The following is a 24,839-nucleotide window of genomic DNA, read 5'->3' as shown; positions in this document are numbered from 1 at the left end:
GCAACTGATAAGCAAGCCCGCTCGTTAATGGTCCGGCATCATAGCTTGGCAAAAAGCCAATATATACCGTTAGAATGAGAATCTTTTAGTTTACGTTTATTCTTCCACATCCCAACTTCCACCTTTGCATGACGTTTGTGTATCGTACGTTAAACTATCTCTAGTTGATGTATGAAAGATATATACGGCGCTCACATCTTGTTTAAAGACAATGTACCAAATAATAACACGTATAACGTAGTTTATGAATTTTGAAATTTTTAATTTATCTGTTTTAACATTTGGAAATTGGTTTGATAATCAGATAACTGTTTATCTTGGTCAGGACGTTTTCTCGCGCCGTTTCTTATCGAGAGTTTTTCTTATTCTAATTTACTCTATAGCAATCTTCTCTAAGCTTCAGTTAATATAATTATTCCAATTGTTTCTACAACGTTTCCGCTACAACAGCACTACGAGATGGAGAATTTAGCAGATTTTACAATGCATTTGTGTGAACAGTAGTTATTTCCGACGGAGCGAAAAATGCATAGCCGCTTAAAGCATGTATATAGCAGCAAAGTGCGACGGCAGATGCGTTATTTATGTAGCGGTTCGCTAAGTACGTTTCGTTGTGTGATAGCTTCGATTCTGACGATCGGGGGATCGGGGGTTACGGATCGCCGACGAGGGGTGGTGTATCCTCTGTATTCTCTCTTTTTACAAGGAAGAGCCAGCGCGGAGAAGCGGGGTGGAGGACCCGAATCCTGAGGCAGTGGACCGTGAATGCGATACCAGCTTCACGTAGTGCGTCGGTGTAGGAGAGGGAGAGAGGGGGAGAGGTGCCGTCAAACAACCGTTCGTCGATCGTCCCTTCTCGGTACACCCATACTCATCCCTGGCTTCGTCCTCCTCGCGTCAGCAGCAGGGGGTGATTTGTACGTATCAATTATGTCTTCCCGCTACCAAGGGACCATCGATGACGTCGCTATCTCTCCTATATCGCGATTCAATGATCCAATGATTTTCACGTTCGGATTTTATCCAAGTTGCTCAGAACATAAATTACAATCAATTTCAGCTGCGATACTCTTGTTGAACGTCACGGCACTTTGTTATTCAAATTTCATATATAAAGTAAAAGATAAAGGAAACATTTACGATATTTCAGATAATATTGAAATTAAATAAAGATTAAGTTGCTCCGGAGGGTGGAAAACGCAATTAGATGCTATGTACGAGTATATTTTATATCTAAAGTAAAGAACTCCTGAATGATTATAGAAGAATATAGTAATCTTAAATGATACAAATATATATTTTTGTTATTTATTACATGAGAGCGATAGATAGTTGTAAACATAAAATATAAATTCTTTTGTAACACATTAATCTATTTATCCGTGAAATATGATAATTGTTTCTAGAGTGATAGAGGAAACCTGGCCGGCATTCTTTTCCTGGCTTAATTAAAAGATGATTGCTTAATGAGGGTCATCGATGTTCTGTGGAAAATGAGCTCCAATCGTGAACAAGGTCTACACACAGGGTGTCCTAACATTATCGTGAGTTTTCTTATCCTTAGCTACGAACTTTACGAAGATTTTATATCTCAACATTTAAACTTTCATTAACGTTTCAATATCAGAAATGTTATATTTGATAAAATACAATATTATGTGTATTTTATATAAATATTTGTTTATAATTTATTTAAATATTTATTTATAATTTAATATTATTGTCGAATTTAATTTTGTGAAAATATGCTTCAACCATCTTATCACTTAATACATTCCAACATATATACATGTATATCTTGATAGGTGCGAAAGGAAATTAATCGCAAGAAAGAGAAACGGAAAGAATTAATCATATATTTCGCTAAATATGTCTTCTGTTATATCAATACACATTAAGGGCCTGCACGAGAGCCGCGTTATAAGCACGATTGAAATCGCATTACGATTATGTTACTCCCAAGAGTAATCTAGCGACATACACGTACCGTACTGTTTGTTTGAAAATTTACTCGCCTAAGGGACTCACCATTGGAGACGCTTTTTCTATTCTCGAGAGAGAATGCGACATTGGTCTTCCTTTGATCTGGCGAACGAACCAACTTTTAAGCTTTCGGAAGTGACGGGCATGCAGATGGTTATGATAATAATAATAATTCGATCTTCAGTCTCCGGTGGTGGCGGTGATCCCGGCTTCTTCGCTCGCGCGCGCGCGCGCTTGCATACCAACGCGCACACTTGCTAGTTTATACTAACTCACGCGTACAACGTACACATCTACGTAGTGAAGCTGACGACTCTCAGGGTCGATTGTGGACAATACGAGTGGATGGAGTAGCTTCGAAATCGATCGAGAATTAATCCGGCGCTATCGCGTCTTGCAACTGTTGTCCCATTGTCTCATCGCGAACTAAAATGAAAGGACGGAAGGGAGAGAGATGTGCGGATAAATTGCTGGAGCAAGACTGAATTTTCTCTCTTCTTTCCTTCATTCATTCGGTGTGTCTCGGCGTTTCTTCGAAAATCTTCACGCCTATTCTTACATCCCTCATTTGCCGTCTTGATAGATTCTGCAGACTTTCGAGTTCTCGGTGCGTTTTGTTTCGCGGTCACGAAATTCTTCTTAATCGTCATATACTCGCCTCTGGAAAATAAAATAAAAATAAAAATAAAATTTTTTTTCTGCTTTTAAGTAATAATTAAAGAAATCATTGTCCGTCATTTTATAGCAATTATATCGCGGCTTCCGTAGGGTTAACCGCGTCTATCGCTTACAGCACATCGTTCAACGCAAACCAGGAACCACGTCCCTCTTCTCCCTCCCCTCTCTTTCTCTAACGCCTCGACCACTTGTGGTTTTAACTACCTTCGACGATCCCTCCTAGCGCCAAGTGCCGAGTGTGGCGAGAATTATGTAATTATTGCACGGTAATTGTCGCGAAAAATGACGGCTGCCTGAATGCTGCCTTAAGTGTCGCGACGAAAGCAGCCCGAAAAGGGGGTCAACTCTACTACTCGCCGACGAGATTCCTCTACGAAGTACAGCGTAGGTCGATTCAAGCTCCCGTCAATGTGCATTATTAAATTAACTTACAGCCATCACTGAAAAAAATTCAAAAGTTTAGGAATTTTAAATATAATTAGTTAACAAATTTAATCATTGCAATTTGAAAAGTCGAAATGACTCATATTTAGTTTTTTATTAAAATTGAAGTAAAGCGTATCGCGTGTGTCATATCATACGTGTTTTACGTACAATTATCGAAATTGTCGCAGTCAAGATTAGGTATATCAATATATCTCGAATTTAGGAGGAGATATCTAAAGTTTAAAAGTTTCTCAATAAAATATCTTGCTAAATCCGTCGTCTGTCGTACGTCGTCAAAACGATGATATAAAAGTGATATATATTGGATGCTCCAGACCGATTGCATTTCCTTTCAATCGCGGATTGGTATTACCTAGCTCACTGGCAGATTCGTAACGGTGATTAGCAAGGAAGCGTTCAAACGCTTTCGATGCTGTCCGACAGAAGGTCGAGGGAGGGCCTTCGGCGTTTGAGACTAGGACAACGGGAATAAGTTTGGTCCAGCTTGCTTTACCACTCTCAGGATCATGCATATAAAGGCGGTGACTCGTTCGCGAACCCTCGAAAGCCGAACAATCGCGGACGGCAGGAATTACCTCCTCACTCACGGACCCTCATCTCGCCCTTCGCTTCGCCTTCTCGCCTTTTGCCTCGCCGTAGTCCTTTTCTTCTGTTATACCTCCTTTCGAGTTGTACACTAGGCAACATGTATACTCTTACACCTCAGACTAGACACTCTCGGATCGAACACTCGTATTTAGATCGTAGATCGTGCATTATTAATCGGTGATTAAAATATCTACAGTTTATTTTTATTCTACGTTTAACTGACTTAATATATAATCTTTTAACGCTACGTTCAACTTTTTATATTAAACGTAATTGTTTTAAATTTGTAGACACAGCTTTAAATTGTAACGAACGATCTGGATGTGATGCATTCGATCCAAGAATGTCTAACTTTGGACGCGGAAGTATGTACATGGCGCCTAGTGTACTCTTTCTCACGCCGCTATAGAGTCTATAGACCGCCCGCACTTTCTCGTCCTCCAACGGTGCCAGAGTCATAACTACAAGGGCTACAATGGATAGAAACCGCCGCCGCCGCCACCTTTTCTCCGCCACTTATCCGTTCCGCCAAATGATTTTGACCGTCGCGATTTCACGCGCGTAAAATCGTTGAACGGATTCACAAAAGTACGAATCTTCTCGGCCAGGACATCTTACACTTGTCGGTATTACGTTGCACCACCCCTTTCCAAAGATGCTCCGTTTTAAACGCTACTGAAAATTATTTTTCTTTATTTTGCAACTATTACGTCGTCTTCTTCACTTTTAACTTTTAAGTAGCATACATATAACTATCTCTTGCACATCCGGAATATTATTATTATTTGATTAATTACATTATTTTATATATTTTCACATAAAAGTATTTCATAAAAATTATTGAGCATTGTACATTGTCAGCAACATTTTGCAACATTTAAAAATTGGTAGTCAATTCTCATCTACATAACTACACTTAATTGTGAAACAATGTATATTCTAAGAAGTTATCTATAACAAAAGGTAAAACAAGATTCCACGTAGATGTACATACGTACTAAGGTTTTTACGCAAAAAATAATACGCGCGACACGCAGGAACGAAAGTTTATCGCACGTTTTACGCGAAAAATGACCTTTGGCCACATGCCAATTATGATGAGACGATGTTTCACCGATGATTTCACCGCAGTCATGACAACAACTGCGATTATCACACGGTTTTGCATAATTTATTATTGTCGAACGATTCGCCGTGCTAACGCGTAACACCGCGCGGCTCGTTTTATATAGGATAATAATGAAAGAGTGAAGAACGTAGGTAGGTAAAAAGTAACTTGTTAAATAGAACTCGTCACTATACATTATATGTATATCTCACATCGGTCGCTGTCTATTTTATATCAGTGTAGAATTTCAAATTGTATATAATTTTATCAAGAATCTAATCAACCTGATATCGAGTTTTCCTTGGCAGAAATTAGATCGGACATTAGCTTCTTCGCCGCCATTAAATATACGTTCGTGATTAAATTTTTATAAAAGTTTATTTAAACTTAGATCGGTAGCTTCGTCATTTGCTATTCTTGTCGGAAGTTGGTTGGTAAAAATTTTTAGTATTTTTAAAATTGCTTGTAAATAAAGAACTCTTGACATTGCACTTGTGATAAAGGGAAAATTTAAAGGGTCCAAAGGGGTCAAAGCGTACGGCTGGAAAATTAGCGACTTATTTTAAAGTCACCCTGTATATTCCGATTACACGCGTGCTTCGCGATAAGTGTGCGGAAGGTCGTGACCGATATCAGCATATTATGTTACAGGGCGCTTTTTCGCAATTCGCTGCGCACACGGTTGCAGTTACACGGTTACGTCGAAATGTCGAATATCGATGACCACAAGGTGCAGTGACGCGCGGTGATGGATGCATCAGCGGGACCAAAGCACCGGCATTTACCACAGTCGTTGGAAGGCTGAAAGAAATCGACGATGGGTCTGCAGCCTGCAGCCTGCAGCCTGGGCTCTGGGCTATGCCGTGCGCCGAAGGGAAAAGAGAGAAATTGGCGAGTAAGACGGAAAGAAAGAGCAAGACCGCGCGGAGATTAGATCCCGCGGGATGAGTAGGTGGGATTGGATTTGGCAGGCGCGCGGCTCGTTGGCGGTAGATGCCGGTGATGCGAAGGAGTAGGACAAGAAGAAGGGGCACGGGGTGGAGTTTGGTTGGTGTCCGAACGGCGGAGAGGCTGCAGAAGGGAAACTCGGAGTAGGGTAGACTATTGGAAGTGCACCCGTAGTAGAGCAGGACGGGGGACGAGGGAGAGAGCAGCGAAGAGACGAGAGAGAAGAGAGGCCGTAAGTGACAGAACCGTGGTGGTATAGGTGAACTGCTGGACAACCGAACCACCCGAACTGTACTCGGCGGTATTTAAGGGAGAGTCGCGAGCGTAGCGCGCCAGTTGTTAGTACGGCCGGTTGGTGGTTGGCTTTCGCGGACTGACACTTACTCGATTGTCACGTCGCGTGGCGCCGAGTGCAGTTGAAGCGCCAAAAGCGTTGCACGAATAAAAAAAAAAATATATATATATTTTTTTTTTTAATAAGCTAATCCTGCTAATCTTAACAATCTCGATAAGTAATCTCGATGAATAAATTCAATAAATCTTAATAAAGAGATCGCTTAGTGATGCTTAAAGTGAAACAGGCAGTCATGTGACCGTGCACCGCTTTTTTTTCGTCAATTCTTTCGGATTTGCACGATATAATTAAGTTATCTTTTTTTCACACGATTGTAAACACATAAGTGCAAAGTTAAGTGATTATTTGAAAGATTCCAAAATTTCTCCTCAAATCGGCGATAGCGTTATGTGAAAATACACATATGGCATTATTTGAACTCTTCGTGCTTGAAGATCGAGAGAATTTGACATTTTTGAATTTTGGATGGTACAGATGAGTGTATCAAAGAGGTATGAGCACGTTTGTCGTCCACTTCATGTAACTTTTAAGAAAGCGATAATTATTTTAAAAATAATTTTAATTTTTAATTTTAATTTCACGAATTTCTTATACCTAAAATAATAGTCAAATAGTAGAAAAATATTAAGAAATGTAGATATTGAGAAATTTAGTTATAAAAAAAATGATGATTATAGCTTTGAACTTGTGATACTAAAAATAAAGATAAGTGTAAAAAGAAAGATAAAATAGATGACGTGATCTTCTCGTGATAGTATGTTCACGAATAGCGTGAGAAGTTATATCGCGTTAATATAAATATATCTACATTTTGCGCCAATAAATAATGTTGCATTTATATTTCTCATTTTTTTAAACACTATTAATTACACATTTGATAAAATAATTCTAAATATTATTTTACAAATAATAAGAGAAAATATATTGATAATATCGATTATATGGACTCAAATAGGACATTTGAATAATTGTTCTTAAATTGAAAATGCAAAAAAATAACGAAGACGTATTTGCATAATTTTAAAAAGCAAATGTAATTAAAGAAGAATTTTTTTATTATATATTTTTGGATTTTTTTTTTTTTTAATATCGTGCATTTTTTGTTTTAATGGAAAATGTACATTTTTGTTTTTTACTTCTTATTTATTTTTGCTGTTATATATAAGTTACTTTTTAAAAATTTTTTCTTATGTTTACGCGTCCACAGTAGAATTAATCAAGTATCCTGTTTTTATCGGATCACCTTGTATATTCCGACCAAAGAACTTTTAAACGAGATTAGGTAGTAGGCCTATATGGCATGCTATAAATGCGTAAAAATATTGTCTTATGACTTGATCTTGTAAGTTTTGAACACATAATTGCTGGAATGATTTCTAAAATTATCGTATAAATATGTATTTTATTTTTGGGTAATAATCGAAATAATTTATAATTCTCGGAAATGTGATATTACAAATTTATTAATATTTATGAAATAAAAACTATAGATTAAATTATAAATTTTTTATCGGATCTTCAAATTATGACACGAACTTGCGAAACATATATTGAACACGTTTATCTTTTTCGGAGTTTGAAAGAAACTGCAATACTGAAAAAAAAGTAAAAAATTTATACAGATATAAAAGCAATAATCAGATTACTATCTTTTATCGAATATTACTATATTCAATAAAATTCAACATTTACAAATTCAATTTTCAAAATTATTTTCAAATTCTATGCAAGGAAAACGATAAGAAGCTATAATTATATTGTAACTTGTTCAAGATGTTTTTTGAATAGTACAATTAATTATTCCATAAAAAAATCTTGTTATACAAGATGTATCAGAAGAACATTGAAATATTGGCAGGATTACAGACAGCATCCTTATAATTATTTTGAGATAGAGAATGTAAGTAACGAAGTCTTTTCGTACCGGAAAGTTTTATATATTTAATTTCGTTTCTGTATATCTGTACTCTGGTAAAAAAATATTTCGGTGTTGTTCTGATAGATCTACGCTTATATATTAGTTTAAGAAATATTACAAATTACAAGAGCCTGATGGCTTTCTGGAATAGGTACCCGATGCTGCTGCTGCTGGCATTGGGGTTGATTTTCACGCAATCGTCTGTCGGAGCTTTACCACGAGAAGGTACATATTTTGCACGATCGAATGTTTCGTCCGAACTGACCGGGACGTCTTCCAGTCACAGTATTTCGGTCATCAGGATCTTGTCCGATGGACGAGTGGAACGGCTCATCCGGTGGCCCGGAGCTTGCGCCAAGGAGATCACTGTCAATTGGGGGTGGGCATAGCCACATTTCTCTTTTTACATCTTAATACAATTGAAACGTTGAAATAGTTAGACCGAGTCAGGCAGCTTTGATACATTCAAAATAATGAGCGCTATTGTATAACATATATCGAGGTCTGAACTCGCCGATGTTGCTCTGCTTAGTACACGCTTTCTTTCACGAAACATATGTGTCGAGTGTTTTCGTAGTAATAAAGGCTAGCGTGTAGTAACTTGTACTATCCTCTTTCCTGAAATAACATTTTCTCGGATATAGGCAAATCTCTTTTTCCTATCCCACCCATCGTTCCGTCCGTATGTAGTCGGGAGGATTGAAGCGGCGGGAAGTGCGGGAATCTGGTTGGCAAGCACGAAAACAATGCCGCCTTTCACTATTGCCAATATACGTGAAAGCTTGACTGTTATGTATACATTTAGCGTCGGTTAGGTCTTTCAAATGCCATCCATCGCTCCGAAGAACGCTGATACAGTCTAATGGAACGGTCTATGTGAATCCTTGTCAGCCGTAATAAGTTTCAATACAATTGTAATGCCGCGTTAACGCCTATGGAAAAGAATCGATGTTCAAACCAATGAATAAATTCTACATTTTATTTCTTCTTCTCTACCGTATTACATTAAAGGACGAGTCCATTTTTAATAATTAGTTTTCAAAAAAATTGTATGTGTTAATATTTACATATATCTGCTAATATTTATACATAAATAGTCTCGATGCTAAGTTAAAAAGTTTATATATCAAGTTTAACTTTGCGTCACAATATTTCAATAATTTTCTTTGTTTAACTATGTATGGATTTAATAATAATCGTTTGAAAAGTATGCAACAGGAATGTGTCAAAAATACATTCTTTTTTAAAATATGCAATTTTTTTTAAATAACAAGAAATAGAGAAAAAAAGAAGAAAGATAGTATTATTGTTATGTACATACAAAAGATATCGATAATTAATAAATAATGTTTAACGAAAACACCTGCATTTTGTAAAAGATGCACGAAAAGAAAAAAACGCAAAAGTATATTATGCCATAAAAAATTAATAAAATCAAAAGAAACAATTTGATTACATAAAACAATATTGATAAAATGGAATAATATAATTGTTATTCCATTAGATTTGAAAGCCAAAAAAGGGGGATACAATTTATCATGTTTATTCGTTGACAGTAACCGCAAAGCCAAGCAAGCTCTTAAGCCGAAAAGCGGCAAGTTAAGTAAGCAAGGATTAGGTTCTGCGACGAGCGGATGTCCTGGAACCTCTACGTTGCTCTACGTAGGGATCGGATTGGCCCCTTTTGCGCTGGACCTAAACGTAGTTCGGTAGGTCGCCGTCCTGTTTTACTCTCCTAGATGGGACTCATCTGCTGATGCTCTCACGAGGATACCACGGAATACCACAACCACGAAGCGTCACTTTGCACTTAAACGCAGGACGAAAGCTCTTTTACCGTCGTGAAGAAAGTGCACGCCCTGCTTTCCGTTCCGTTGATCGTGTCCCCTCTTTTCGAATTTGCTCTTATCGCCTGAATTATTTGTTGAGAAAATTCGATTTTGTTTTTTTCTTCTTTTGTATTGTATTATGGCACATTATGCTAAATAAGCAATCATAGAATTATGCAGATCTATATGTAATATATCTATATGTATAACGTTGATATAAATCGGTAAAATTATTATACGTATAGTTTCTATCAATTTCAAGACGGTAAATGAATAGGAAGTTTATTTCGCTAGGATATAGTTGGATAGACTTGACTAATACATGTATAACATCATGAACTATTTTTCAAATTTTAATATTTTTCTTTATCATTTTAACGCGTAAGATTTAACCGAAAATTAGATTATAATAACGTTTGTTCTTTTGATAGAAACACGGATGTGACCCTGCGACAAGTCTGGCTTCGTAAGTCGAACAGAAAGCTGCAATTGATATACGCCGGTGAAACATTGACTGACTGCATCGACGAGAAGCTCGCGTGGTGGGACGACAGCGAGTGTTTGCCAAGCTCTCGCGGTGTCTATCGCTATCACGATGACGGTGACGAGGTGTCGATCGAGGTGTTCCAACGGGACGGTAAGGACATTTCGAGGATTCCCCGTGACCTCTCTTGGCTGTTGTCGACATCGGAGCTTCGTCACCGATGCGATCGCATGAGGATGCGAGTACGAAGCCAAGCCATGACCCAACATCGACATAGGTACGAGTATCTAGGATCAGCGATCAGTATATCCCTCGAGAGCTGACTCGATCGCTTAATGTTTAATCCCTCGGATTAAGCTACGTAAGCGAAGGCGATGCCGGTTATACAAAAATATGCATTGAGAAAAAGTGAGCTTTCTTTGTAACAGGAAATACGCAAAATCAACGAACGCGACAGCAAGTAATGGAAAGCAAAGTCGGAGTCGGAATCGGAGTCGAAGGGAATTATTCATGATACCAGGGACGCAATGGTGCGGTCGTGGTGACCGTGCTACCAAGTATACCAATTTGGGCGGCTTTGGCATGGCTGATGCCTGTTGTCGCAAACACGATACAGCTTGTCCTTTTTACATACCGGCGTTCGAGACGCGTTACGGCGTTTTCAATTGGAGAATTTCGAGCATGATGCATTGCGCTTGCGACGAGCGGTTAGTAATTAGTGAAATTATTCAATAATACGGTCTGAGTATATAATTGGGTGTTCGAGTAATTATTTAATCTTCAGAAAATATTGATTGGGTTTGTTTAATGTAATGATGCGTTTTAACGTGTTTTAATGCATGCGCTGTAAAGATCTTATGCTCGACATTCGATAAAAATAGTTGGTATCTCTATAGCTAGTTAACAAATGACACAAAATTTATTATTAATGTGTTCAAGACAATTATCGTATTTTTGAGATCTTTTTTTATATGTTCCAGATTTCGCACGTGTTTAAAAATGGCCGGAACTGCGTCGGCGGATTTTATAGGCAAAATCTTTTTCGACGTACTCCAATCAAAGTGCTTTATTTTGAAACCACAGAAGGTATGCGTAAAACGTTCTTGGTGGGGTAAATGTCAGCATCACGAATATCGAAAGCAGGCCTACGTACGAGATAATGTTCCTTATTAAGGGTGTACAGCACAAGAAATAATGAGGTATTCTTCTTCCGGGGATGTCAATAGCAATTCTCAGGGATATAATATTTTGTCGAATACTTATAATATGTCTAGAAAAAGACAAAGAAAAGAACTTGAGTCGATTATTAAATTCAGAAATTATATCACCAAATATACGATTGACAATACATCGTAATGTCTTCAATACAGAGAATCGTTATATCAAGTCTGCCGATAGCTATATCAGACATCTTGAATTATGATGGCAGAAACGAACAGATCGTATGTGAGTGCACAATCTTTTCAATTTACTTAATTAATTATTAATTTCCAAATATGTTTTTCTCAACAAAATCGAATAAATACAATAAAGTAAGCAGCTCTTTCTGTTTCTCTAATCATATAAGTATATATTTTATAATGTATTTAATATATTGCAATATATTTTACAAGAATAAGAATCTTCCATAATAGCGTACATTTGATAAATGTTTATTTAAATTTAACTAAACCGTTAAATTAATTAATTTCTTTTTTCACTTGTTTCACGCTTAAAAGCTTAACAGAAAGTCGGTATAGGTATCGGTGGTCCTTATATATGTATAGAGTTATATTAAACTTGTAGATAGAATTCGTTAACTTTTAAATATTATTAGCGAACTATTAACGAATTAATAGAATCGTAAATTTAAGCTTTAGTTTATTAATTCTGAAACTTTTACATAACATTCCAAACATGTAAAAATACATAAATAAGAAGAGATAATAAAAACTGCGTATAAAATATAATCAATATTTAGGATAGCCTAGAATTTTTGATGAAAAATTATAATATATATATGTATATTTATATTAGTTATAAGCTGTACAAGATAAATCTAGATTTTATTAAGATTAATAATTTTATTTCTTATCTATTACCGACATACATATGTTCTGATACGATTTGACGTAATATAAATTTTATCTAGAAATTGTAGAGAATAAGTCACCAAACTTTCCAGAATCGCGCGCATATTCTTTGATCAATATTGACCCGATTATTACCCACTTTAATCAAATTAACTAGCATTTAATTCTTTTCTAATACTTAATATTCAACATTAAATATTTTTATAATTAATACATTAATAATCTAAAAGTTTTCTTAACTTCTGTTTGAAGAGAGAAAAGTTAACTGAAAGCGAAATAAATAAAGTCAGGTTTTTTTATTTATTTTTTATCCCCTTTAGAAACCTATCGCTTTTAGCAGTAAAGGTCTATCATGTTGTAATGCTTTATGTCGATAACTTCTTCTCACAGTCACACGACCAACGTGTTCTTTAAGATAAGTATAAGTAACGTGCTGCTGTGCGTCTAGCATTAGATCTGTTATCACATATCATTGCACTTGCACATACGAATCTTCTAAAATAGTCAGGTCACGTGGTCGATCCCGCCAGTTTACAGTCTGCACATGCGCGTAAAAGTGCTCACATCTCCATCTCACCTGTCACATGTGTGCGCATGTGACGAGATTGGGATTTTACTCTTTCGTTGTGCCGATGAGACTTTACCTCGTTTCAATATAAAACTTGTAACAATATAATGCAAACACGCGTACAATATATAAAATATTAAAGAAAGACATCATTAGAAGTTAGCAATAATATGTCAGTTGCTTAAATGACTAAGCTTGCTGCGCGAGGTTATCTGAGGATGCATAACACGTATGAGACGAGAGTGAAACAAGGCAGTATACCTTGTTTATGTACGGAATTGAACCTTGCTCTCACGTTGCACGGTGGCCAGAGTTTCAGGTAATACTTGAAATACATAAACACTGCTCTAAATTAATTCATGCAATGAATAACTACGTGTATATGATTCTGAAAATCACATATATTACTGTTAACAATTTAGGAATATATACATATATTAAATTAGATAGTATTTAAGCTTATCTTTTTTAAATTTTGTTTCAAAATTATAGGATGCTAATGACTGTATTTCAGATGGACAGTTTGCGACTCTGGATACAGAGGTATCTTCAAAGGATACATTTGGACTTTGTCTCAAAATAAAACCCATCTCTTATATACTGTGCAAGGACAATTAAAGGATTCTGTAGACTATGATAATATTCTGTCTGAGTATTTTAGGCTGTCAGTATCGTTAAAAAAACATTATAAAGAATGGGCAGAAGCAGATACACACTTTCAAAAGTGTTTAGATGAAAATAATGCTGTTCGAATATTGAAGCAAGATCCCGTAGAGAATTTGTTCTCGTTTATCTGTAGCTCCAATAATAATATATCGAGGTACACTTTTAAAACATTATTCAGTAAAAATAAATTTAAATTGCTTGCTAAACATTTATCTCTTTTAGAATATCAAATATGGTTGAAAAATTGTGCTCATTATTTGGTCGTAAAATATGTTCGATTGAGGATAAAGATTATTACGATTTTCCAACGATAGAAGTTTTGAAAGAACAAAATGTAGAAAGCATATTAAAAAGAGAAAAATTCGGCTATCGTGCTGCGTACATAGTTAATGCGGCAGGGCGTTTATCAGCATTGGGTGGAAAGGATTGGCTCCTAAATCTACAAAGGGAGAACGTTTCTTACCACGCTGCCAGAGAACAACTGATGACCCTGCCAGGAATTGGTCCTAAAGTTGCTGATTGCATATGTTTAATGTCACTAGGCCATTTAGATGCTATACCTGTTGATACCCATATTTTCCAAATAGCACAGGCAAATTACTTACAGCATTTAAAAAAGCAAAAAACAGTTACACCAAAAATTCATACTGAAGTAAGTAATTATTTACGAGAATTATGGGGTCCGTTGGCTGGATGGGCACAAGCTATTGTATTTTCCACAAAAATTAATGATAAATCTAAATCAACTGGGAAGCAAAAACGCAAGAACAGCGATAACAAAAATTTAGTACAAGCAAAAGTACTTAAGGTGGTATGATCATTATGAAATCGTGTTTATTTTCACAAACAGTAGATTATGTAAAACAATTTTATCCAAGTCTGTAGAAAAATCGTATTTTATTAATTGCCTATTTAGTAACAAATTATTTTGCATAATTTATATGTCGCTAAAATTTATGAACGATATAATTATATATTGATTTTGATAATAAAATGACATTATAGTTATCTATCTTTTAGAGAAGAGATCATAAATTTTGTTTTTACTATCCTATGCGTTAAGAAGAATGAAAAGGCAAGACAATTGTTTGAAAATATTTTACAAAAATTATTTATCTTACAGTCACATACAGAGTATTTTGTATACTTTATTTCGTTCGTTAGTAGATATATATATATATACATATATATATTTATACATGTACAATCATTACAATTTATTATAAAACTGAATGCATGTCATGGTGGAAATACTGTGTATTGCTAACAACGTTTTTTCTTCTTTATTCCAAGTAAAAGAGCGTAATCTAAATCATCTAAAATAATATATTCCGGAAATTCAATGTCTTCTTCGCTATTGCAATCTGTCAATATACAATAATTACAATTATTTATATTGCTAACTTATAGATACATTTAGAACAAAGAAACAAAGAGCAAAATCTGTTTAAATTACCAATAGATTTTTGTAATATATCAGCAAAGATATTTTGAGTAAGATAACGCAAACCAGGACATTTTTTCGATAGATATGCCTTCTGAGAAGGCGACAAGACTGCTAAACAAGTAGTTTGCAAAGATACCGGTGTTGAGCAACTCCAAGTTAATTTCATTACACATTGAGCCATCGTAGAGCTCACTAATGGATAAAGCGTAACGTTGTTCAACTTTGTAAAAGCCACACCTACAAAGGGATCAAAATTATATCTCTAAACAGAATATATGGTGAATTTTACTGCTTACCCAATGGTTCTCGATTGATAAAAAATTGTAACGTGCCGGTCCAAGCATCGAGATGTATCCCTACCAAGTGTTCTCCTATATTTTGACCAAATGGTCTCCCATATTTACACGTCTTACCATCGTGCTGTAAATATCCTTTATATGAAAAACCCCAAGATTCTCGATCTCGTCCAAGCAGAGCACAAAAATCATCGCCTGCGTCATGAAGTTCTGCATTTGCAGTTCCTACACCAACCATCTAACGAGGGTAATGCAAATTGAAGTGATAAAGTTATTTCTTAAACCTATTGAAAGGGTCTATTGTCTATACAGATTCAGCAAGATGTCACAGAAACTTACCACGTCAGTGCCATAGATATGTGTTAGCATTAAAATCTCCCAAAAATGATGTCTTCCTTTTTCCAATGGTGCGTTACCCCTTACAACAGCTGTGCCAGTGCTATATACGGGATGAAATGTAACATTTAAGTTATTGTCCGATAATTTAATCGACGAAGTTGAGAATTTCTCATCCCAAGTCCATTCATGCTTTGATGAAGATAAATCTATAAGAAAATGCGTAATTAATCATTATTTTTAAATCTGCTTTTGCTTTCCCAGAAAAGAAACGTATAATACTTCAATTAAATATTTAAACAATAACTTACAGTCTTCTGCTTCGGCATGCTGATCGTCTGTAATTAAATCCATATTTTGTGAATTGTTCGATTATTGTATTTATATTTATCATAGAGATATTTTTTCTAAAGTCATCGACTAACGTAAATTGTAGTATCGACAAGCTCATCTATTTTTTGTATCACTTGTAAGATCTGTGCTTATAAACTCACGTGGAAAAAAAAACGACACGATATGTCACAAACGCATTTGCAAACGTAAAGTTAAAATGGGTGCACTAGTGCTACATCGGGTGCATCCAGGCACATGAGCACAACTGAGCACGACCGCTCACTCGGCTCACTGAGCTAAGTAGCAATAGACTGTGATTGGTTCTTACCTTTGGATCCAGCAAATCACACTTAATTGCTATTTAGCCGCTCAGTGAATTGCATGCACCCACTGCTACATATGCTCAAGTAGTGATTGAATGTGATTGGTTAGATCCAAAGGTAAGAATCAATCGAGTGGGACTCAATTGATCACGTCGTCAATTGACTGATTTATAATAAAATGAAGTAAAGTATCTGATTGACTAGTCCAGTGGAAAAACTCTAGGCACCGGGGGCTGCGAGTGGCTGTGGTCACGCGCAACGTGGTCAAACGGGACACTCCCAAATCAATCACATTCTCAGTAAGGGCTCAGTAATTCGTTAATGAAAAATGAATGTATATTTATTGTAACAAAATTTAAAAATGCATTTTTTTTACAAATAAAGGTAAAGTATTAATTAAATTCTCTATCTAGAAGTATTCTATTGTTCCAGCCATTCTCTGAGGTATTGACAGCTGAGAGATGTAAAAGTACCTTCATCAGAACATTTCTTTCTCACCTGAAAAAAAGTATGTAAGAATAATATATTGCTTAAATCTTTGCAGTGATTACTGTAAGAAATATAATGTATTCGTAATATATCTTACTGGACATAAGCCACAAGGATTTCCTATTAATCCAGATAAATTCACCAAAGGCCGAATGGATTTGTATACATTTTTGTCATCTCCCGAGGGTATTTGTTCAATCTTACCGTCGTATATTAAAGTTTTCAAAATCATTTCCATTTCCTTTATAGATAATTTTACCTGTATACATATCAACATATCAATGTCTTGAATTTTAAAAGCAAGCGCTTTTGAACAATAAGAAAACATGACTTTTGACGTTACAAAAAATATTACCTTGCTTATTCCTAAATCTGAGATAAATTTCCATATTTCTTCAGACGAAGCAGACATTGCATTTCTCGCTGCAATAGGTCCAGAGTTAAGACTTTCCATGTTTTCTCTCTTTTGTTCTAAAAATTGATAGCATTGCTGGCTCAGTACATCAATAAATTCCGTTTCAATCTCGTTATCTTGATACCACACGCTGCCCGTTATGGATACATCTGGTTCTAAATGGTACAGCATGTGCATTTTTTTGTTACTTGTCACAGATGTCTTGACTTTTATTAATCGCTTATCCTCAAAGTTTTTCAAAATTGTTCGTAATTGACTAGGCATCAAATTAGTTTTCTTTCTTATATCTCCAATCCATATTCCTTTATTTCCTACTTCTTCAATAATCTTAAATACCATTTTTTCTTCATTAGTAGAACCTTTAACAAGCTTGGTCGAATCTTTAAAGCGATAAACCAATAATCCTGCTTGCTTCAAGAGTTCAACATGCCCTTGCGACACAAGCTTATTTATAATTTCTCCCCGACGGTGTGGTTTTAAGTCGGGCATCTCGTTACTCAAAGCTTTGTCAGAAATACCTTTAGGTTTCGCACGTATTAAAGCAATTACTCTGTGAAAAAAAATATATAAAGCATAAATAATAGATAATTAATAAACAAAAATAAAATAACAAGATGAACTTTTATTATATATTCATTATCTATAATATAATTGTGAAAAAACGATTATGCTAAAGGCGAATTTTATTAAGTGGTATTATTCTCGACCAAAATGTAATATTGACCCGTTATGGTAGGTGTAATCTACAAAAGACTGAATCAGACACCGTGCCTATATATAAAATATATCGCTATTGTTTGACATAAAGATTTTTAACGTTAATCGTCATTACGTATCGTCATTGCTAATTAATTCGATCAAGTATACATGTATGTCGACTCTCCGCTCAATGAAGCGCCGTATCATGATCTTTCTTATTTTGTAAATTAATTTGTTTTTAAACTGAAACAAAACGATGTTTTTTCTACTGACATATCGCTTCACTCATGTTTCCCACGTGATCAGCTGATCACGTGACTGCGTTAGATAAAGCGAGAGCAAGACCCTGAGAAAGAAAGTGCGCACACGCACACGGCGCACACCCTGCGCATGCGTCACTACGATGTTGCATTTGTACGTAAAGCCCCTTGCACAATGCCAGGCAACAGGCAATAGGAACAGGAAATAACCAAAAAATCGTTAATTACAACCTAAAATATTCAAATACTATGATTGGTTGGCAATAGGCAATAGGCACAGAATTTTCAACGTGACGAAAACTCTGTGTCTATTGCCTGTGTCACTGTTTATTCTGCATTTATACATGATTTCTGATTTCTATTCCCTGTTCCTATTGCCTGTTGCCTGGCATTGTGCAAGGGGCTTAAGAGCGGAGCGGACTCGGAGTAGTCGGCGATTGAGTGAAAAAACATCACAAGAGAATCAAGAGATTATTACGCAATACTCGTTGTCAGTTTTGTCAGTACTCTGCCACAAAAGAAACGAGAATCCGTCATCGAAGAGGAACATGCTTAATCACGATAAACTGAACAAAACGGAAAGTCGACTACACGTGGCGCTCCAGTACCAAGGTACTTGCGATCGAGACGTGTTATACATACCTCTGCTCTATTTCCATTTTGCAAGGCTAATTGCAAAACGATCGAGATTATTCTTTTTTAAGATTACGCGTTCACCGCGTTCTGATTTTTTCTTCTTTTTTCTCTCTGATAAGTGTTTCCGTGTAGACGTAGAGTGTGTGGACTTGTAATCTCTTCCGAACTGCTGTTTATTTCAATGATTCACAATCTGTTCTCTCCTCTTGATTCAGGGATATATTCAATTCGACTACGTTTCAAATCCTATTGTAGTACCGTTCCTCCTTATTAATTTTATATTATCTTATTTTGGAAATGGTACAGTTGTGATGTATTTTCTCCAGTGAGTACGTAACGAGATGCGTTCACGTGGTGTCGACCACCGACCAGTCGACGCTTATGAGAACGTTCTCAGGCTTAAGTTAGGTTAGGTTGGGTAAGGTAAAGGTTAGAGCTAAGGTTTGTTCTTGCAATTAAATTAGCTGTGCTGTGCTACACCTTCTACGCTTGAAACATACAATTGACTTGCGAAAAAAGAGGAAAGATGGAAAGTGCGTACAGAAGGTTCAGCTACTAGAAACAAACCTTAAATCACCAGCTTCCTACTTCCAACTTCCAACACGCAACATTTTTCCCTAGCCAGTGTAGCCACGCCGGCCACGCGCGATCGCGATCGTCGAAATGGCGGAAGATTCAAATGCGCGTTCGATGTGTTTAATACCTTTTTGAAAAATCGCATGTTTCATTTCGTATGCACTTTAATATCCTTTGCTTAATTCAATTTGCTCTGATAAATTGCGCGATTTTGGCCGACGTGTTTGTTGCAAAATAATTCTCATAATTAATTCTGGCGCTTTTATAAAGCAAATTAATTTTTGGACACCTTATTACGCTCATATAATATACATGTTTGTGTGACACATGTGCGTGCGTTACATACATTATGGATAGCGATAATTACGTTACATACATACATATCTGTGTGTAATTTCTTTTACAGACACAGATAAATAAATACGTAAATAAATGCGAGGAGGTTTGTGTACATTCCATGTATAAAATAATAAACGATACGAGCACTTGGAAGCAGTTGGAACCTCCTCGTTCGAGACGAGACGAGCTACACACGCTTGCACACGCTCCTCGAGCCATCGTGAGCCATCGTCTCGAGCGTGTGCCGTGCTCCGTGCTGCCGTGTCGTATCGCGAGAGCCTTCTTCTCGGAGTCGGAGTGTCGGAGAATATACCCGCACATACGACATATGCCATACGCGGGTGTGTTTATGTACGTGTATATTTCTGGCCAAGTGAGAGTAGTGAGTAGTGAGACCAAGGCAGACTGAGGCAGCTGGCAGAGACGGCAGAGTGCAGACGTCCGACGTCGCGTTCGTCGACTGCTCGTCGACGGACGTCCACAAGAAGGGCCTAACGCCACACTCGTGTTCGAGGAGGTCATCGTCGGCGACGGGCGACTCTGAATCATGGAACTCTGAAAAGGTGAAAAGCCGTAACCGCGGAACGCGAGTTGGATCGAGTTGGTCGACGTGTGTCTCGTGTCTCGATTAAGATATCGGTACGAAGTGAATCAAGTCTCCACAAGTCTCTCAGCTCACAGAGGACATAGAGCGAGCTGTGATGCGAGTGTCGAGTGCATGCCAATGCCCAGGGTGTTGGTACTCTCCCGTCGCGAAATTACATAATGTATATGCATGAGTCACGCACACGGTGTGAACTGCAGGGGAGGAGAAGGGGTGGACGGGACGTGCAAATGTCAAAGTCATACGGCGCGATCTCGCTACTCGCTACATAACAAATAAAATTAGCCGGCTCGAAACTCGGAACTCGGCTGCTTGGCTTCTTTCTCGCTCTTCGACAGCTAGTTTCCGCATCGTTCGCAGTCTTAATTAGCACGTAGACCTCTTGGTTTAATATGTTTATATCCCGTTCTCGTTGATCGTGCGATGCGCTTTGCCAATTTTGCCATTGGAAATTCCTCGGAGAATACGCTCGATTTTCAGCCTGTAAAACGCATCGACACTGGTCTTTTGTACCCTAGATTATCGTGCTAATATCGCTTTAATAGTGGTGCTTGTATTTATAGTCGTAGAGATTAAAGAAATCTTAAAGATTAAACAATTTGACAAGCAGAAATATATTTCGACGATGCTCCACCCTCCACACACATTGTCCTATATACGATAGACTCGAATAACAGTAATTCAAGTTGTTAACGATATGTGCATTTTTAAAAATTACTTCTATTTGAATCTAATTAAATTCTACAAGATTATTTGTGTGAGTTATGTTTTTGTTAATCTTGCAGGTAATTCCAGGGAACTTTCTAGAATGAACAAAGAATAATAGTTCTACGGAATGTTGTCGGAAAGTCATTGCGAGCAATGATACAAATCAAGACTTGTCGCATCTATGGGTGACGTTTCGTAGCTGTTGGAACATTTCTATGTACTTTTATATCAAATTCAACGATTATTTATTTGCATTTTGGCATTGAGAAATGCCAGCGCCATCCCCGACTTTCTCAAGCTTGCCAGAAACACCTATGTGTGAGAAAACGGAAGTCAATGATACCGACTCTCTGCCCCCTTGGGCCAAAATCACGCTTACATCTGCAGAAGCTGAAATTGAAAAGCTGATCTCGCGAAATGAGTTGAAAGACGCAGAGGTAACTTACTTCTGTCAAGTGGAACCAATTCTTCAAGATGGCCCACAGTGAGTATTATTTTGACTTTTAATCGTTTAGAGCCTTTTATTCAGAAATGCTATATGTAATCTTTCTGCTTCAAAAAGAGAAAAAATGTTATTTGTAATAATTGTTCCTATTTGCACTTTGCATCAATTCTATTACATAGTTATACACAGATTCGATTAACATTTAATTAATATTTTTCTACTTTTTGAATTATAATTGTACAAGTTATCAAGAAAAATGTTTTACAGGTGCGGTTTAGTGGCGCTTTCAATGGCATCGCAAGAATACACAAAACCAGTTTCTGTGAATCAACTTCTCGCTGAAGCTCGTGTTCGAGGATTCACCCAGCATGGCGAAGTATATAGCGTTGATTTCATGGGGACATTAGCTGCGGAATATTTGCCCGATCATAAACCAGATATTTTAGTAGATTTACAACAGTGCCCGGACACGTTAACTCATGCTTTAGCACATGGAGCAATGGTGTTGATACCATATGATTCTGACTTCAATCACGCTCCATGTTTAAAAAAGGGTCATAAAGCGCATTGGGCATTGCTTGTGGGTCTAATCTCTTCTAGGTATAATCTATAATAACTAAGAGATTCTAACGTGCTGTTTCTGAATTTCAAATTAGATTATCAAATCATTCAAGCATATTTATTTATTTATTGCATATAAAGATAAAAATAGAGGTTTTTCTTTCCGAATTACTTTCAGAATCACTTTGTGCATTTTTTGATAAATGAAAAATCTTATGGAAAATTTAATATGTGTATTGAAGTTTTCTTCAAACTTATTTATTAAAATTTTATTCAAATTTATTTATTTATATTGTCTCTTGCAAGCATATATTCTAAAATAAATAAAAAAAACTACATATTTCTATGATATTAATATTTTTAGACAAGGATATCACGTTCTGGCACGTCATGGTAAATCGCGTCATCTGGCTTGTTGGCCCTTACGCGACTTGATTGAAAGTAATGGCAACTTGGAGGAAGAGGGTACAGCGCGACACGCAGGAGGATATGTTATACCAAAGGGTGGCGTCGGAGGTCAAAAGGGTTTACGCGGCAGAGCACTGGCATTACATCCATACATATAGAGTTATATCAAAGAAAATTGTAGGTAATTGATTTCATGCTAAAAAGAAAAAAAAATTTGCCGATACTCTGTATCCATATGTGCTAAATATTCGAGATATAATATTTGCATATACACATGGCTTCAATAAGAATCAATTTAATAATTATGTGTAATAACATGCGACGCTTTAATTAATACGTTATTTGAATTCGCGCAAAATGTTTTACATAATGTTAGTCTAATGATATATCTACCAAAAAGCGTTCGGCATCCGAGATGCAATTCTAAGTGGCATTATTTTCATTTTACTGGAATTATACGATGTAAATAAGAATTCCGGCAGGCCGAAATATGTGCACGCAAAATATAAATATAGACGATTGTCTCTCTTGATAGTAAATTATGTCCTATTAGATTGAAATGCGAAAGTATACGCGCATGCATAGTAAGACAAATGAGACATATAAAAATGTTTACGTAAGTAAATATATATGCATATATGCGTGTGCGTGCGTGCGGGCGTGTGTATATGCGTATATATAGCAAGTTATCGAAAGTGATAATTCAGAAAAGAAGATCTAAGTATATTTCTTCAGATAGAATATGTGTAGGCTTTCAACAATTGTGGTTTCCGTCTTATGTTAATGCAACAAATAAAGAATGAATGAATATTATATTAAATCAATTTTGCTAAACTCTACATCTTACTATTATTTGTAATAAATAATGGCATGCTGTATCAGCTTTAATATACAAGTTTTAAGACGTTTAGATATATCATATACAGCGTGTTTGGTTTAAGTTAATTAACAGTTGTTTATCTTTAACTCGTGGAGATATAAAAAGTTTATATATACATATATAGATTGATAGCAAAATACAGTATTACATGGTTTTTCGTTATGTTAAAAAACCACGTGACAAAATTTTATTTTTTAAAAATATATGCTGATGTTTTAATATTTATTTATTGCTACATAAAACTTAGTAAATTTTTTTTAATACACATACACGAATGCACACACACACACACACACAAAACACAAAATAAAAGACTTAAAAAAAATACTCAATGACTGGCTGGTCTTTTCAGTCATACAAAAATATTCCATACATTTTATATAAAATCTGTCAATATGATACTCGTAATAATGAAACAAATTAAAGAGATGCTATAAATTTGTAGACTTGGTATAGCTTCGAATTAATCAAAAGAAGCCTTTAAAGTAAATTCTACCTAAGTGCCGTGAAAAGACCGAAGTCCATTTATAATAGGAAATGTACACTGCATTAATATACATTGCCCAATTTTCAAGCTTCTCCTATTATATCATTGCATCATAATCAAAATACATTGTAAAAATATTTATTTACATGATAATAGACATTTTTTTCTGGATTTTATATGCATCCAGACAATACAAGTGATTAAAAGTTGTTTAAAAGATAGAAGGATGTTTTCTAAGTAACTTTATGATATCTTTTAAATATTTGTGTTATCTGGATAGTATCAAAGTAAATATCTTCCTTTGCGAAAATTATCAATATAAGCGCGATATACTATATATATATATAAAAGTGTAAGAGATTAATGTCTTCCGTTACCATCGCGATACAGTCTTCGCATAAATCTTCCGCAAAATGGATAAGAAAAAGAAATATAATAAGTATAATCATATGCTTTAAATGTAGCATAGTCTATTAAAGATTATATTGACCTCTGTGTAAAATTGTTTAAATTATAAAAATATACCACGACTTCTTTTTGTTGAGCTAGTAATTTTAAAACTGATAATTATAGCCATGTACAATGTGTAGAATGCAATATTTATTATCACGACGTTATTGTTAATGTTTGTTATGTATGTTCGTATTTATGTTATTTATTAATATAGTCTTTAATTTAAACTTGAAAAAACAAATTTATATATAATTTTGTATTAAGCAAAATGACTGTATCGGATATAATTGGTGCTATGCTCGAATAAGTGAGAATGATTGCTATACTCTTTCCTGGATCATGATCTATGAGAAAATTTGATTTTCAAACTATATGAGATTAATGTGCAACGATTAAACCTAAGAAACTCTGCTTATAGAGTACATCATCGGTAATAATAAATGTATATATCATGTAACACAAAATATACTAAGAAATGTTATGTTTCAATATTGGAAATG

General features: G+C 35.7%; 5 protein-coding genes across 8 annotated transcripts; 3 read left to right on the top strand and 2 right to left on the bottom strand.

Annotated features, from left to right (window-relative positions):
- Nucleotides 1-311: 311 nt before the first annotated feature.
- Nucleotides 312-11,881, top strand: LOC112455448. The gene is made up of 7 exons (XM_025017357.1): nt 312-917; nt 1,407-1,544; nt 5,456-6,598; nt 8,177-8,404; nt 10,286-10,615; nt 10,767-11,045; nt 11,319-11,881. The coding sequence occupies exons 3-7, from the start codon at nt 6,573-6,575 to the stop codon at nt 11,509-11,511; spliced, it is 1,056 nt and encodes a 351-aa protein (XP_024873125.1). The 5' UTR covers nt 312-917; nt 1,407-1,544; nt 5,456-6,572; the 3' UTR covers nt 11,512-11,881.
- A 502-nt stretch (nt 11,882-12,383) lies between these two features.
- LOC112455465 (N-glycosylase/DNA lyase) lies at nt 12,384-14,553 on the top strand. Its single transcript, XM_025017400.1, has 3 exons — nt 12,384-13,297; nt 13,493-13,798; nt 13,867-14,553. Exons 1-3 carry the CDS (start codon nt 13,164-13,166, stop codon nt 14,459-14,461), a joined length of 1,035 nt encoding a protein of 344 aa, XP_024873168.1. The 5' UTR covers nt 12,384-13,163; the 3' UTR covers nt 14,462-14,553.
- Nucleotides 14,554-14,802: 249 nt separating this feature from the next.
- LOC112455464 (SPRY domain-containing SOCS box protein 3-like) lies at nt 14,803-16,324 on the bottom strand. Its single transcript, XM_025017399.1, has 5 exons — nt 16,035-16,324; nt 15,727-15,932; nt 15,388-15,625; nt 15,101-15,328; nt 14,803-15,008 (listed from the first exon to the last, which is right to left on the bottom strand). Exons 1-5 carry the CDS (start codon nt 16,075-16,077, stop codon nt 14,908-14,910), a joined length of 816 nt encoding a protein of 271 aa, XP_024873167.1. The 5' UTR covers nt 16,078-16,324; the 3' UTR covers nt 14,803-14,907.
- Nucleotides 16,325-16,723: 399 nt separating this feature from the next.
- On the bottom strand, nt 16,724-19,835 carry LOC112455454 (probable DNA-directed RNA polymerase III subunit RPC6). Its single transcript, XM_025017365.1, has 4 exons — nt 18,885-19,835; nt 17,224-17,833; nt 16,966-17,127; nt 16,724-16,877 (listed from the first exon to the last, which is right to left on the bottom strand). The coding sequence occupies exons 1-4, from the start codon at nt 18,899-18,901 to the stop codon at nt 16,800-16,802; spliced, it is 867 nt and encodes a 288-aa protein (XP_024873133.1). The 5' UTR covers nt 18,902-19,835; the 3' UTR covers nt 16,724-16,799.
- On the top strand, nt 18,661-23,655 carry LOC112455455 (UPF0692 protein CG33108). Of its 4 annotated transcripts, none has more exons than XM_025017369.1 (4): nt 18,661-18,854; nt 21,183-21,589; nt 21,818-22,150; nt 22,476-23,655. In XM_025017369.1, the coding sequence occupies exons 2-4, from the start codon at nt 21,375-21,377 to the stop codon at nt 22,675-22,677; spliced, it is 750 nt and encodes a 249-aa protein (XP_024873137.1). In that variant the 5' UTR covers nt 18,661-18,854; nt 21,183-21,374; the 3' UTR covers nt 22,678-23,655. The 4 variants fall into 4 exon arrangements, with proteins under 4 accessions (XP_024873137.1, XP_024873135.1, XP_024873136.1 ...); XM_025017367.1 differs by lacking the exon at nt 18,661-18,854 and adding an exon at nt 20,269-20,356; XM_025017368.1 differs by lacking the exon at nt 18,661-18,854 and adding an exon at nt 20,349-20,432.
- Nucleotides 23,656-24,839: the final 1,184 nt, after the last annotated feature.

Source organism: Temnothorax curvispinosus, unplaced genomic scaffold, assembly GCF_003070985.1.
Source record: "Temnothorax curvispinosus isolate PA1 unplaced genomic scaffold, ASM307098v1 QBEX01006096.1, whole genome shotgun sequence".
Classification (NCBI taxonomy): domain Eukaryota; kingdom Metazoa; phylum Arthropoda; class Insecta; order Hymenoptera; family Formicidae; genus Temnothorax; species Temnothorax curvispinosus.
The sequence above is the reverse complement of the archived record's forward strand: the minus strand, read 5'-3'. Positions and strand labels throughout refer to the sequence as shown.